Source organism: Liolophura sinensis, chromosome 10 (genome assembly GCF_032854445.1).
Source record: "Liolophura sinensis isolate JHLJ2023 chromosome 10, CUHK_Ljap_v2, whole genome shotgun sequence".
Taxonomy (NCBI): Eukaryota; Metazoa; Mollusca; class Polyplacophora; order Chitonida; family Chitonidae; genus Liolophura; species Liolophura sinensis.
Genome location: NC_088304.1, coordinates 22,735,918 through 22,751,351, shown reverse-complemented (window position 1 = coordinate 22,751,351; position 15,434 = coordinate 22,735,918). Strand labels below are relative to the sequence as shown.

General features: G+C 42.5%; 2 protein-coding genes across 2 annotated transcripts; both read right to left on the bottom strand.

Moving 5' to 3' along the window:
- Positions 1–707: 707 nt before the first annotated feature.
- Positions 708–9,171, bottom strand: LOC135476681 (structure-specific endonuclease subunit slx1-like). The gene is made up of 6 exons (XM_064756790.1): positions 9,055–9,171; positions 8,076–8,347; positions 6,235–6,286; positions 4,127–4,504; positions 3,039–3,263; positions 708–1,660 (listed from the first exon to the last, which is right to left on the bottom strand). The coding sequence occupies exons 2-6, from the start codon at positions 8,246–8,248 to the stop codon at positions 1,601–1,603; spliced, it is 888 nt and encodes a 295-aa protein (XP_064612860.1). The 5' UTR covers positions 8,249–8,347; positions 9,055–9,171; the 3' UTR covers positions 708–1,600.
- Positions 9,172–10,689: 1,518 nt separating this feature from the next.
- Positions 10,690–14,071, bottom strand: LOC135477227 (uncharacterized). Its single transcript, XM_064757397.1, has 4 exons — positions 13,936–14,071; positions 12,888–13,011; positions 11,569–11,734; positions 10,690–11,455 (listed from the first exon to the last, which is right to left on the bottom strand). Exons 1-4 carry the CDS (start codon positions 14,061–14,063, stop codon positions 11,358–11,360), a joined length of 516 nt encoding a protein of 171 aa, XP_064613467.1. The 5' UTR covers positions 14,064–14,071; the 3' UTR covers positions 10,690–11,357.
- Between the last annotated feature and the right edge of the window lie 1,363 nt (positions 14,072–15,434).

The following is a 15,434-nucleotide window of genomic DNA, read 5'->3' as shown; positions in this document are numbered from 1 at the left end:
TCACTGGCCTATAAGATGTTTGTCCACTGGTTGATGGCAGACAAAATCTTCATGTATGACTCACTAGCTCACTGGCCTGTAAGATGTTTGTCCACTGGTTGATGGCCGACAAAATCCTCATGTATGACACACTAGCTCACTGGCCTGTAAGATGTTTGTCCACTGGTTGATGGCCGACAAAATCCTCATGTATGTCACACTAGCTTACCGGCTTGTAACTTGTTTGTCCACTGGTTGATGGCAGACAAAATCCTCATGTATGACACACTAGCTCACTGGCCTGTAACTTGCTTGTCCACTGGTTAATGGCCGATGAACTCCTCATGTATGACACACTAGCTCACTGGCCTGTAAGATGTTTGTCCACTGGTTGATGGCAGACAAAATCCTCATGTATGACACACTAGCTCACTGGCCTGTAACTTGTTTGTCCACTGGTTGATGTCCGACAAAATCCTCATGTATGACAAACTAGGTCACTGGCCAGTAACTTTTTTGTCCACTGGTTGATGGCCGACAAAATCCTCATGTATGACACACTAGCTTACCGGCCTGTAACTTGTTTGTCCACTGGTTGATGGCCGACAAAATCCTCATGTATGACACACTAGCTCACTGGCCTGTAAGATGTTTGTCCACTGGTTGATGGCCGATGAACTCCTCATGTATGACACACTAGCTCACCGGCCTGTAAGATGTTTGTCCACTGGTTGATGGCCGACAAAATCCTCATGTATGACACACTAGCTCACTGGCCTGTAAGATGTTTGTCCACTGGTTGATGGCCGACAAAATCCTCATGTATGTCACACTAGCTTACCGGCTTGTAACTTGTTTGTCCACTGGTTGATGGCAGACAAAATCCTCATGTATGACACACTAGCTCACTGGCCTGTAAATTGCTTGTCCACTGGTTGATGGCCGATGAACTCCTCATGTATGACACACTAGCTCACTGGCCTGTAAGATGTTTGTCCACTGGTTGATGGCAGACAAAATCCTCATGTATGACACACTAGCTCACTGGCCTGTAACTTGTTTGTCCACTGGTTGATGTCCGACAAAATCCTCATGCATGACAAACTAGGTCACTGGCCAGTAACTTTTTTGTCCACTGGTTGATGGCCGACAAAATCCTCATGTATGACACACTAGCTTACCGGCCTGTAACTTGTTTGTCCACTGGTTGATGGCCGACAAAATCCTCATGTATGACACACTAGCTCACTGGCCTGTAAGATGTTTGTCCACTGGTTGATGGCCGATGAACTCCTCATGTATGACACACTAGCTCACCGGCCTGTAAGATGTTTGTCCACTGGCTGATGGCCGACAAATTCCTCATGTATGACACACTAGGTCACCGGCCTGTAAGATGTTTGTCCACTGGTTGATGGCAGACAAAATCCTCATGTATGACACACTAGCTTACTGGCCTGTAACTTTTTTGTCCACTGGTTGATGGCAGACAAAATATTCATGTAGCTCACTGCCCTGTAAGATTGTCAACAAAATCCTTTTGTATGACACACTAGCTCACCAGACTGTAACTTGCCTGTCCACTAGTTGATGGCAGAAAAAATCTTCACGAATCCACTGGTCATATGTTGTCCTGACTTGCCTGCAAATCATTTGTCCAGTGACCATCTGAAGACGTTTCCTACAAGTAAATTAAACAGTATTTACATCCTATGATAGCCCAGTAGAGTTTGCAGGTGATGGATGACATGTTACACATGCTGTTATGTAGAGGCCAATGCCTACTGAATGAAGATGTGAGAGGAGAAATTTAAGTGGTTGTCTGTACTTCCTGTACTCAATAAGCAATTGTTTTAATTTATTTATTCATTTATTTGATTGGTGTTTTACGCCGTACTCAAGAATGTTTCACTGATACGACGGCGGCCAGCATTATGGTGGGTGGAAACTGGGCAGAGCCCGGGGGAAACCCACGACCATCCACAGAGGAAGGCCGGAGAGGAAGCCAGCATGAGCTGGACTTGAACTCACAGCGACGGCATTGGTGAGAGGCTACTGGGTCATTATGCTGCGCTAGCACGCTAACCGACTGAGCCACGGAGGCTCCCTCAATAAGCAATAGGCCAGTCAAGATGTGGATTTCGAATGCACCTTGTCAGATATTTTCAGTGGATCTTAAAACGTTACCACAGTAATGTGTACATGTATGATACTTTCCACTAATAATACAAGAGCCTCTGTGGCTCAGTTAGTTGGCGTGCTAGCGCAGCATAATGACGCAGGAGCCTCTCACCAAGGCGGTCGCTGTGAGTTCAAGTCCAGCTCATCCTGGCTTTCTCTCCAGCCCTAAGTGGGAAGGTCTGGCAGCATCCTGTGGATGGTTGTGGGTTTCCTTCAGGGCTCTACATGGATTCCTCCCACCATAATGTTGGCAGCCGTCGTATAAATGCAATATTCTTGAGTACAGCGTAAAACACCAATCAAATAAATAACTAACAATACATGTACACATTCATGTGGCAACCAAATGGTAATGTGCAGTGACATTAGCCTACTCTGTGGCTGGACAGGTACAATTTGTAATTGACATTTCATTATATATGGTTATCTCCCTTGTGAGTTTGAAATCTGTTCCCCCTTTCCATGAGGGGCCCCCGTGTGGTAGCACAGCACCATGATTTAAGAGTCTCTCACTAATGTGGTGGCTGTGAGTTTAAGTCCAGCTAAGACTGGCTCCCTACCTTCCTGTGTACGTGTGAAGGTCTGCCAGTAGATCGTCATGGGCTTACACTAAGGATATGCCCAATTTCCTCCCACCACAACGCTGACTGCCATTGTATAAATGAAACATTCTTGAGCACAGTGTAAAACACTCATTAAATAAATAAATAAAATCATAAAATAATACCATAAAGTTTGAAACAGCATTTAGATACCGTATCGTATATTATACAAACAAAATCTCCAAGATACATTTTATGTCAATGTTTAACATTCACTGATGACAATACAGCTACACAGAGAGATAACCATACACCTGACAGCGGCATTATTCCTACCTCTTGAATGGCTTGGAAACAGCCCTGTTTGTATCTGATGAGATCTCCCCATAACAGCTCCTGGGCACAGGATGGGCACATCCCACCCACAGGTATCACCTGTAGTGGACAACAGCCGTCCTCTGTGGCGGCTCCTGCTCCCGTGAGGAACAGCCGAGACAAGCAGACCATGTGGGCAGTCATGTGACACTCTGGCCTGTAGCAGCGCATAATTTCTGCCTTGCACTGCATAACAACAAAAACAACATGACCAGTTTATTTATAACATGGTACCTCTTTATTCAGTGCAGGTGCCGCTTCTTTGGTACCTGTGGGATGTCATACTTCTTCTTGATGCTCATCTCGCATCACTGCCACAACTAGACAAACACGTAGGCATGTTCAGGCTTAGCCGTACCAATGGTGTCCTCGCACAGAATTATTTGCTTTCAGTCTGCAGTTATAAAATTATGTACAGTTTGGCTTGAATCAAGTTGTTCATACTTGAAACAGAGGTTGAGAAAGTGATTTTCCTGTGAGTTTCTGATATCACTTCCTACACTGCGATCCCTGTGACATTCATGACTTTGTTCTAATTGCGGAATTTAGCTCTGTATCGACCAAAGTGTTGGGAGAGTTAGGGGGAATAACTGCTTCCAATGTGTTGGATCGACAGTAAGTCACATTTACGGCGTCTTCACACGCGCATTAAATTATTCCCCAGTGTAAATCGACGTCAACTGGGTGGCCCCCCAAATCAACAAACCTGTCCTGAGCCTTGCCGAAACAAAAACCATCCATGACAACTGCACAAATTCATGTAGTAAAAATACATGTATTTTCAATGAACGCCATTTAGGGTTCAATGATAAAAACACTGCCAGTTGAATATTATTTATGAGATGAAGAGAAGCCATGACAAAATTTACATTAATGAAAGTGGTATTTGCTGCAAACAAGTTCACAAGTAATTCAATAGCGGATATCATCGCCATTCTAATCAAATTATGACAACAGTTTAACTAACTGAGCACTAAATGTGCACTATTCTAATCCATGCAATAAGTATATGAGTTTACTGTTTTATGACAAGGCGATGTTCTACTTACCATGAAGCCTCCCTGGCAAATGCAGCACATCTCTCCGCTAACTGAAGTCACATCTTCACCTGCGCTCATTTCAGTGTTGCTCTCTTCGGAATCTGGCTGTTTTTTCTTTCGCTTTGACGGTGCGTCTTTGAGCCTGACGGCCTTGACTGGGCCGTACGCAATGGCCATGTGAAGAGGGGGAGGGCATTCTGGTGAGAAATCCAACTGGTACTCCTGTTTGAGCCAGCGCACCGTCAGCGCCAGCCGGTTCCAGGGACCCGTACGTAACATTTCGGAAAATATCCGGAATCGGTACTGGTAGGCGGTTTCCTTACGGGTTTTGCCCGGCAGATGAGATAGTCTGCGAGATTTGCCAGGGTTCTGCCAGGCCCATTCGAACTGAGGACGAAAAAAATGGTAAATGTTTTATACTATGAAGATTTCTCTGATTACAGGGAAGGAAAACACTAAAATGAAATATATATCAAATGAAAGGCTATTAAACACTGTCCAGGAAAACAATTTAATTTATTTCTTTAGAATTTTCGCAACTGAAAAAAATGGTTTTAAAAAATCAGATTCTAGAGTGATCTGTATAGTGACCCAGAAGGTACCAGTGACGTCAAATCCATTTATTTATTTATTTATTTGATTGGTGTTTTATGCCGTACTCAAGAATATTTCACTTATTCGACGGCGGCCAGCATTATGGTGGGAACAGGCCACAGCTTGGGGGAAACCCACGACCATCTGCAGGTTGCTGGAAGACCTTTCCACATACAGCCGGAGAGGAAGCCAGCATGAGCTGGACTTGAACTCACAGCGACAGCATTAGTGAGAGACTCCTGGGTCATTACTCTGCGCTAGCGCGCTAACCAACTAAGCCACAGAGGCCCCGGACGTCAAATGCATACTTTTTACTTAAAATAGTTCATTTTAATGTACATTTGGCGAATGCAGTCATGTGTATGTAGCTCTATCTGGCAGTTTATGCATGTCAAGTGTCAAAAACTTCATGTGACATCATTGGTCCCAATATGGTCAGAAAAGGCTACCACAGAATCCAAAGTTTTATATATATTTCACTCCCTTAAAAAAATTCCAAAACAATAAATCCAACTATTTTTGTGGACTTAATGGTCTTTCGTCGTACATATACTCCTTGTTAGAGTGTTCTTTCCCTTTAAACAGAGGTTGTAAAAGTGATCACATGGCGAAAAATAAGGGAATCTGACAGAAAACTACCAAACTACAGTGACTGGATTCGGAAAATGTGTACAGCTTTCAGAATGCCAGTAATATGAACAACACAAACAAAACCATATTTTTTGTCTGCTTGAGGTTTCATGCTGCTTTGGACACTACTTTTGTCATACGCCAGTTGTGTTAATTTGTAGCAGGCTGTTCCCAGAGCTGTTAACTTCATAGTGCTGCCTTACTGAAAGATCATGTTGAAGTCACCAGACCCAGATTATTTATATGATTGATGTTTTACGCCATGCTCAACAATATGTCACTTATACAACGGCAGCTGTATTATGGTGGGAGGAAACCAGGCAGAGCCTGGGGGGAACCCATGACCATCCGCAGATTGCTGCAGTTCTTCCCACGTATGGGCCAGAGAGGAAGCCAGCATGAGCTGGACTTGAACTCACAGCGACTGCGTTATGTGAATGTGCAGTGCTGGCATGCTATCCACCAGACCCAGTTGCCCCAGTATGTAGAGTTACCTGTAACATGTTATAATGACACCGAGTCAACCAGAAATTGACCTACATTTATCCCTTTATGTTTGTTTATTATCTGATTGGTGTTTTAGGCTGTACTCAAGAACATTTCACTTTTACAAACGTGACCAGCATTATAGTGGGGGAAAAACCAAACACAGCCTGAGGGAAGCTATCCCCTTAATACGCTCAGCCAATTCGGGGGAGCAAGTAAATTTCTGATTTTGAAATTTTTAACGAGCATGATGAGTCTGGTTCTTGAACCTGGCTCTCCCACTTACGAGAAGAGTGCTATAACCCGTCTCTGACATCACAATGGGGTTATATAAATGAATCATTAAAAGGCAACAACACTGGTATACAACATTCAACAACACCTTTGTCTACTCAGGTAGTACTTACTCTTAAGGCAGAGATCTCATTGGGAAAACCGTGAGTGATGATCACCATCTCCCTGTTTAACAGAGAAACACACATAAACCTGATGATTAGTTGACTTTTTTTATTTATTTATTGATCTGAATGGAACCTTATATCCTACCAAACAATACATCACTAATACGACAGCAGCCAGTATTATGGTTGGGGGAAGGAAACCAAGTAGAGCCCTGGGGAAACCCATGACCCAGACCATATCCAGGTTGCTGGCAGACCTTCCCATGTATGACTGGTGAGTAAGCATTGGTGAGAGGCTCCTGGGTTATTGTGGATTGGCTGATTGTCCTGCTCACTGCTGACACAGTATGTTACACTCTTCACTCCTACTTTTATTAACCCATAATTTGGCATCTAAGATATATATATCTTGGATGACAACGCCACTCATTAACACTCGTCCTACACAACATTTATCTATTTACATTGATTGTTGTTTAACTAATAATCAGGAAGTATTCACTTAAATACGATGGTAGTCAGTTTTATGCCCATGGTAAACTATGAAACCGTGGTAAAGTAACTGATGAAGGCGGGCCATGTCTTGAGCCCAAAAAAGTGACTGACACAATTAATCCCCTTGGGCTTTATAGTGAACAGCTTAGTATGTGTGAAAGTTCAGGAATTATAACTTCCTACTTTCATTCGGTTGGTTCAGAAAGCAGAAAATGAATCAGCGTAAACTGATTGGTATTAGTGCTACATCCCTATATTTATTTATTTATTTATTAGATTGGTGTTTAAGAATATTTCACTTATAAGAAGGTAGACAGCATTATGGTGGGGAGAAACCAGGCAGAGCCAGGGGGAAACCCACGGCCATACAGCTGTAGAGGATGTCAGAATGAGCTGGACTTGAACTCACAGCGAATGCATTTGTGGGAGGCTCCTGGGTCATGAATAAATGGACTTGTGGAAGGATAGATATTGTGTTAAAAAAAGATAATCCCTGTCCCCTGTGAACACAGGACAGCATGTACATCTATCCTGCATCAGACAAAACATTCTGCTTTTCATTGGACAACAACAGTTACGTGGGGTACAGATATATTCTCGAATCCTTCCGACAACATCAAATATGTCTGCTCGCTAGTTTATCTCCACTGGGTTGTGAATAATATATATGGTGTCAATAATCCTCACATGGTTACTAAGTGATAGGATACGCAAATATATGGTGTCAATAATCCCCACATGGTTACCAATTTATAGGATACGCAAATATATGGTGTCAATAATCCTCACATGGTTACTAAGTGATAGGATACGCAAATATATGGTGTCAATAATCCCCACATGGTTACCAATTTATAGGATACGCAAATATATGGTGTCAATAATCCTCACATGGTTACTAAGTGATAGGATACGCAAATATATGGTGTCAATAATCCCCACATGGTTACCAATTTATAGGATACGCAAATATATGGTGTCAATAATCCTCACATGGTTACTAAGTGATACGATACGCAAATATATGGTGTCAATAATCCTCACATGGTTACCAATTTATAGGATCCGCAAATATATGGTGTCAATAATCCCCACATGGTTACCAATTTATAGGATACGCAAATATATGGTGTCAATAATCCTCACATGGTTACCAATTTATAGGATCCGCAAATATATGGTGTCAATAATCCTCACATTGTTACTAAGTGATAGGATACACAAATATATGGTGTCAATAATCCTCACATGGTTACTAAGTGAAAAGATTTGCATATCCTATCACTGAGTAACCATCTAACTAATTGTATCCTGATACCATGTGACACTGTCATGTCACTACATGTACTCACCACGGTCCCTTCCCACTCGTTCTCCATGCGCCCCCTGCATGCTTGCCTGTGTTGTGCTGCTTGACACGTCGATTAGGGTCAACCGTAAACCCGATATAGGTGCGACCTTTGAACTTTGGGTTGACGTTGTACAGCAGGTAGACTCCGTAGAAATTCTCCACTTCATGGACCATAGTGTCAAGGCAAGTGGCTCCTCCTGGCTCCTTCTCCTGGCTCCCCCTAGCTTCTCCAGGGTGAAAGGAGGTTTTCAAACCAAACCTTAAGTCTTTAATCTGCACAACCACAACTGAACTCCAGAGTACTCATGAAGATTGAAACTACATGCAGTTTTTGAAACTTATGTCAGTGTCAAAATCGACAGGCCAACACTTGCTTTTTGATGAGATGTCTGACTTCTAAATTTAATTAATGCAACATTATCTACATAGGCCTGCATGTATTTTTTCACTTTTTTCTTTATCAATCTCCAAACCTGTATATTTATTTGTAACTTAAAGTACCGGTAAGCCAACATGAACTGGACTTGAGCGGTCGCAGTGAGTTTAAGTCCAGCTCATCCTGGTTTCCTCTCCGGCTGTATATGGGTTTTCCCCCAGGCTCTGCCCGGTTTTCTTCCACCATAATGCTGGCTGCCGTTGTGTAAGTGAAATATACACCGTAAAACACCCATCAAATAAATAAATAAACAAAATCAAACGCTCTCTATGTTCTAGTCCTTGCTATTGTCTTACAAGACAGTTGTCTCACAAAACTAGGAACTAAGGATTTAATTCACTCTAGCTGCAGAGTGGGTTAACTCTTACCGAGCAACGCAGTCTGACAAATGTCTAATGTAACATACCTTTATGAATTTGTATGAAGTTGTTGTTGTTACAGTCAGTGGCGTGCTATACAGTGTTCAAATATCGACATTTCTTTATTTAAAGTCGTTGAACGCAAAATAAGTCAAACAGTTTAAAAATATAATTTTATGGCTCACCTAATCGATAAAAGCCTTTTACATCAACGTATCAATGACGCTGGTCACTCAATCTTCGACAGAAAGCGATTTTCACGGAAAAATAAACCCAACTCCTTTTTTAGCGCTTCTTCCGAGTGAATCGGGGGAGATAACTTCGCATGTTTTTTATTTGACAAGTATTGCATCGGTGTTATCTCCCTTGAATGTTCAACCAAACCAAGAATAACTGACACGGCAATGTTAGTATCCCAGCAGAAGAAAGAAAATTGCACATATCGAAACACCTTAATTCGGGATTGTGTGTCGTGAAAAACGTTAGTTTTTTTTCTCAACCATAATGGACGTTTCAGGTCAATAATCGTAATATGAATTCCCAAAACAACGTAAAACACAGGCTACCAAGAAAGTATGTAAAGTATTTATTTATTTATTTCATTGGTGTTTTAACCCGTACTCAAGAATATTTCACTTATACGACGGCGGCCAGCATTATGGTGGGTGGAAACCGGGCAGTGCCTGGGGGAGAGCCACGACCATCCGCAGGTTGCTGGCAGACCTTCCCACATAGAGGAAGCCAGCATGAGCTGGGCTTGAACTCACAGCGACCGCATTGGTGAGAGGCTCTTGGGTCATTACGCTGCGCTAGCCCGTTAACCAACTGAATTTATATAAAGTAAGAAATTAGGATGGATTTATGTAAACAGAAGCAGTCAACAGTTTTCAGTGACGATGGAAACACACAAGAAATGTTCTAGGTGAAGGAATTAAATCAGTATTCGAATGGTTTATCATAGTATAAAGATCTGTAAATTGTCGTTAATCAAAATGTACCAGAGTTGTGCTTTGATGTGATTCAACACGGACGATGGATATACAACCCGGGGGAAACTCACGATCAGCCGCAAGTTTCTGGAAGACCTTCCCACGTAGTCGGAGAGGAAGCCGGCATGAGCTGGACTCCCTGTGTGTGTGTGTGTGTGTGTGTGTTATGTGAGTGTGTGTGTGTGCATACATGCATGCATGCATGCATGCATCCATCCATCCATCCATCCATACATACATATATACATACATACGCTCCAAGCGAGGCAGCAACATTGAAAATTTTTAAAGTCTTTGGTATGACCCGGCCCGGGTTTGATCTGGAGTGCCAGTAAACCACCGACTTCCCCCAGGTACTAGGGCCTAGTTTCACAAAGCGGCGTACGACATTTTATTTATCGTACATTTGTTGGACGATATTTTGTACGTCATTATTACCTCGCCATTCTCCTGTATGTGCAATCATCGTACATGTACGAGTTTTTTGTGAAACTGGGCACAGGCCAACCACTGTGGGAGCTACCAGATCATCACACTTGACGAACAATGTGCAACTCTATAATGTCAGGTGTTTATTTTGATTTATTTATTTTATTTATTTATTTGATGGGTGTTTTACCCTGTACAGAAGAATACTTCACTTATACGGCGACGACCAGCATTATTGTGGGAGAAAAGGACGTTTTACACAAACCATGAAAACCACGACCATCCGCAGGTCACTGACAGACCTTCCTACGTACGGCTGGAGAGGAAGCCAGCATGAGCTGGACTTATGAACTTATGCTGACTTATGAACTTATGCTGACTTATGAACTTATGCTGACAGCATTCGTGAGAGGTTCACTGCGCCGCACTGGCGCGCTCACCGACGGCCAGGGAGGCCAATGTTTGCTTTGAGATTTCTAGCGCCGCTTTGAACATAATTTCACTTTTTCAGTTTGAATGACAGACACGTCTGATAGACACGTGTCCTTATGCATGGTATTTAGCAGGTAGGACATAGTGCGGCCAAATTCACGGAGTGCTGCTGCACAACAACACCATGGCGAAAGTGACACCAGACTTGACACATTTAGAAGCCAATTATAGTACAATGACACCGGCCAATCATTAGGGCCAGGCACACCGGGGAGTTCAGAACTGTCACCATTCCCACTAACAGCTTAGCCAGTAGATCATTTCACCATGGCATAGATGGTAAATAAGCCTGTTTATTTCTCCACAATGCTAAGCTGTTGGATTAAAACAGTTTTAGGGTACTTCATGTAAAAAGCGCTAAATCAAAAGCGCCCAAAAGATTAGGCCAGGTGTCCAAAAATTGGAAGAAACAGGTTATGCCCAGCTTTCAATAACCACATTTGAAACGTATGAACACACTTCCATACTCCTTACAGTGTGGGTTCTGACTGCAATTTTGGCCAGGTGTCATCTGTTACGGAATGCTTACTTTCATTATTCCGCCTTTCGGGCGTAATGCAGATTGATCAGAATAAAGTTTAAATATAACACAGTTTCTCAAATTTCTCCTTGTGTTGCGGATATTGTTTGGAAAGTTCATCCTTTTTCCCTTCTGTCCAGTCACGAAGCTCCCATCCTGGTGAAAACACAGACAAAATGAGAGAAATTTAGATCAAAGATTTTAAGAAATAACTTAAATTTGGTATAGCGATTGTCTTGTTGTGAAAGCAGAAGATGTCTTGGACGCACCTGGCGCAACAACAGCGCTGTATAGCACATAGGGGGCGTTTTCGATTATCTCCGCTGCGTACCATGTGTCGTGAGGGACCGCCACGTAATACCGACACTCAGGGTTTTTCAGGGTGTCCCCCAAAAGATGCGAGCTATGGTTGCCATCTTTATCGATCAGGTGGATCTGAGTGGTAAGAATCAAACAGACATGATTGAGATTATACACTGATTGACTGATCAATTGATTGACGGTTAACGCCCTACTCAAGATTTTTTTTTTTACTCTTATTTCTATCAGGAGCAGACACTGTGGTGTAGACGCAGAAGGTCAGATGTGTTGATGCGCACGGTCAGTGATGTTGACAGGCAAGGTCAGTCGTATTGACGGGTAAGGTCAGTGGTGTTGACCGGTAAGCTCAGTGGTGTTCACGGGTAAGGTCAGTGGTGTTGACGCAGAAAGGCCAGTAGTGTTGACGCGGAAAGGTCAGTGGTGTTGGCGCGGAAGGTCCGTTGTGTTGACACGAAAGGTGAGTGGTGTTGACACGAAAGGTCAGTGTTGTTGACGCGTAAGGTCAGTGGTGTTTGCCCCCAAGATCAGTTGTGAGGATGAGGGCGGTCATTGGTGTTGACGCGTAAGGTCAGTTGTGTTGACGCCGGAGTTTGATCGTCGTCTCGGGACCTTTGTACCGTTTTCCTAACATAGCTTAGTGAGACAGGTCCTTAACTTGTTTTATCACTTTTGAAGCTAATTTTCAGTTTTGTTATGGAAGTTTACGAAATCTGAACGCATTAAAATAAAAATTTACTCAAGAAAACTGGGATATTAAGACTAAGTCTGACTTGCTTAAGACAGCTTCATGGTCCTTGGGCGTAATCTCTAGGCCATTATTCAACTTGCTTACTGACGCTACAGCCAATGACTAAAGGCTCGGACGCAATAAATATGTTGACCCACACATAGTGACGTTAGTCATTATGACAAATCGTAGGGGCCCCCATGGCTCAGTTGGTTAGCGCGCTAGCGCAGCGTAATGACCCAGGAGTCTCTCACCAATGTGGTGGCCGTGAGTTCAAGTCCAGCTCATGCTGGCTTCCTCTCTGGCCATACGTGGGAAGGTCTGTCAGCAACCTGCGGATGGTCGTGGGTTTCCCCCGGGCTCTGCCCGGTTTCCACCCACCATAATGCTGGCCGCCGTCGTATAAGTGAAATATTCTTGAGTACGGCGTAAAACACCAATCAAATAAATATATAAAATAAATTATGACAAATCGCAAAGATCCATTTTTGAACTCACAACTATCCACTCTTAGCACGGATTCCCAAGCAACAACCTTACCTTTACTTTGCCCCCAGCGTGCCAGTAGAAGAACTCATCCGACAATAACAGGTGAAAGCTGATGAAATTCGTTCCTTCTAACATGAAGTATATGCTGGAAGAGGAAGATCTTGGGCCGTCGTGACTGGAGAAAGGATGGAGAATGATTTAACTGTCTGACTAGATTGGTGGGATATATACGCGAGTCTTGAACGGGTAGAAGCCCTGTCATTAAACTGACACATATAGCTTTAAAAATGTTAAATCCAACATTTTGCCAGTGGTGGAGGTGGGAATGCATGTATATAATTATGTTTTATGATTAAAACTTTTCCCGAAAGAATTTAGCACTTCACAAATGCTTAGAAAATGTTGTCAAATAGCACTATCTTACTATCTAAAACTGTACATAGATGTGAAGTCGTAAATAAAGCTGTACATAGAGCCGTGGTCAAAAATACAGTTGTACACAGAGGTAGAGTCGTGAATGACGCTCTACATGGAACTGTAGTCGTAAATAAAGCTGTACATAGAGCCGTGGTCATAAGTACAGTTGTACACAGAGGTAGAGTCGTGAATGACTCTCTACTTGGAACTGTAGTCGTAAATAAAGCTGTACAGAGCCGTAGTATTAAATAAAGCTGTACAGAGCCGTAGTATTAAATAAAGCTGTACAGAGCCGTAGTCGTAAATAAAGCTGTACAGAGCCGTAATAGTAAATAAAGCTATACAGAGCCGGAGTAGTAAATAAAACTCTACAGAGCTGTATTAGTAAATAAAGGTGTAGATATAGGCCTAGCTGGAGTCATAAATATAGCTGTTCATATAGCTGGAATCATAAATATGGCTGTACATAGAGCTGACTCATAAATATAGCTGTACATATAGCTGGAATCATAAATATGGCTGTACATAGAGCTGGAGGCATAAATATAGCTGTACATAAAGTTGTAACCAATATAAGAGCAAAATAACCACTAGGGGCGAAATTACCATCGAGAGACTGGGATGTGCAACTTTCGCCTGCCATCCAATTTGGACTGGTGAGAACTGTTCCCCTTATACGCACCTGGTAGGATGCACAAACGTCACTTGTCTCTCTGCCCGCCAGTTTTCCACGAAGCTCCCAAAACCTGCGGGATGTGGCTGTAACCCTAACAGATTCTTCAACCGATCTATCTCGTCTTTGGCAGCCATCTTGTAGCAGTACTGTGAAACAAAGATTTTGTTGAGTGGAATTAAAATATTATACGCTGGATGTTACGAGTCCGACACTTGAAAAAGGCCTCGACCGATATTTTTTTCGTGTTTTCACAGGTTACAAATCTTTTTATTTTATTTCATTTAATGACTTGGGTTTTTCGCCGATCATTTTAAACATCGCTCTGTTTCTAAGTATAAATATGATATATTAATTATTATACATATATATATATATATATATATATATATATATATATATATATATATATATATATATATATATATAAATTTTAGACATAAAATTTCCTCTCCCGCTGTTTAGCAAAGTCGGCCTTATAGCGCTTCGATGGGTATACGGTATCCGAAAATTATAGATCAATCCATTTGGATACCCGTATAATGGTGTTGCCATGTTTTTTGGAGGTCGTATACTTTACTGAACTGATGACCTGTGTCCCTTTTTTTCCACTGGGAGTCACTGGGAATTGCTCATATTGTGAGGTAACCATTGTAAAGTGTGCAAGGAAATTTGTACATATCGCAGCTGTCAACGTGTAACGACAGCAAAATGTTGAATTCTTTTCGCCACACTGCTCCCTTAAAAACACTCCAAATCGCGGGAAATCGAATTGCTGAGAATTGTGTGGCTATGATTATAAACTGCGCAAATGTTTACAAACACTGAAGAAACGTGGACACAGGCCTATACACAGTATCTCCAAGGGCAGGTCGGTCAAGCTGAAGGTCTACGTGTAGCCTACTCACGCGGATCCCCTAGTTTATTTTTTATGAATTAAATTAATTCAGTCATGAACTGGTACAACCACGGTGACAAATTGAGACCTTACACCATAATATCTGCTGTACCAAGTTCAAGACGCAATATTTTTGTTTTAAACCTACGTTATCAAACAATCCCCAACAGAGCCCCTTTTATGTTGGCATCCACCACTGTGTTATTCTACTTTCACATGTGTGAGAGGCCCCCGCATGAGCCCCTTCTGTTGTCATTGAAAAATACCATTCGGGAGATCACAAAACTTTAAAACAGTTTAGTCAGATGTGGGGCTACCTTGTCTCCCTGTCAAAACTCTATGCTAAGGAGCATATATCTAGAAATTTCCTAAACAGTCACTGACATAACCACCGCCAGATAATTTGGTGGATAGAAAATGTACTTGTTTACTGATACATTGTTGTGAAGTGGGGCCTTCGTGGCTCAGTCGGTTAGCGCGCTAGCGCAGCGTAATGACCCAGGAGCCTCTCACCAATGCGGTCGCTGTGAGTTCAAGTCCAGCTCATGCTGGCTTCCTCTCCGGCCGTAAGTGGGAAGGTCTGCCAGCAACCTGCGGATGGTCGTGGGTT

Coding starts and splice junctions, on each gene's coding strand:
- LOC135477227 (XM_064757397.1), bottom strand. CDS start 14,063: ATGGCTGCCAAAGACGAGATAGATCGGTTGAAGAATCTGTTAGGGTTA. Junction 11,735..12,887: donor ACGCTGGGGGCAAAGTAAAG/GTAAGGTTGTTG, acceptor CTTACCACTCAG/ATCCACCTGATCGATAAAGA. Junction 11,456..11,568: donor CAGCGCTGTTGTTGCGCCAG/GTGCGTCCAAGA, acceptor TGTTTTCACCAG/GATGGGAGCTTCGTGACTGG.
- LOC135476681 (XM_064756790.1), bottom strand. CDS start 8,248: ATGGTCCATGAAGTGGAGAATTTCTACGGAGTCTACCTGCTGTACAAC. Junction 6,287..8,075: donor ACGAGTGGGAAGGGACCGTG/GTGAGTACATGT, acceptor TCTGTTAAACAG/GGAGATGGTGATCATCACTC. Junction 3,264..4,126: donor TTTGCCAGGGAGGCTTCATG/GTAAGTAGAACA, acceptor GTTGTTATGCAG/TGCAAGGCAGAAATTATGCG.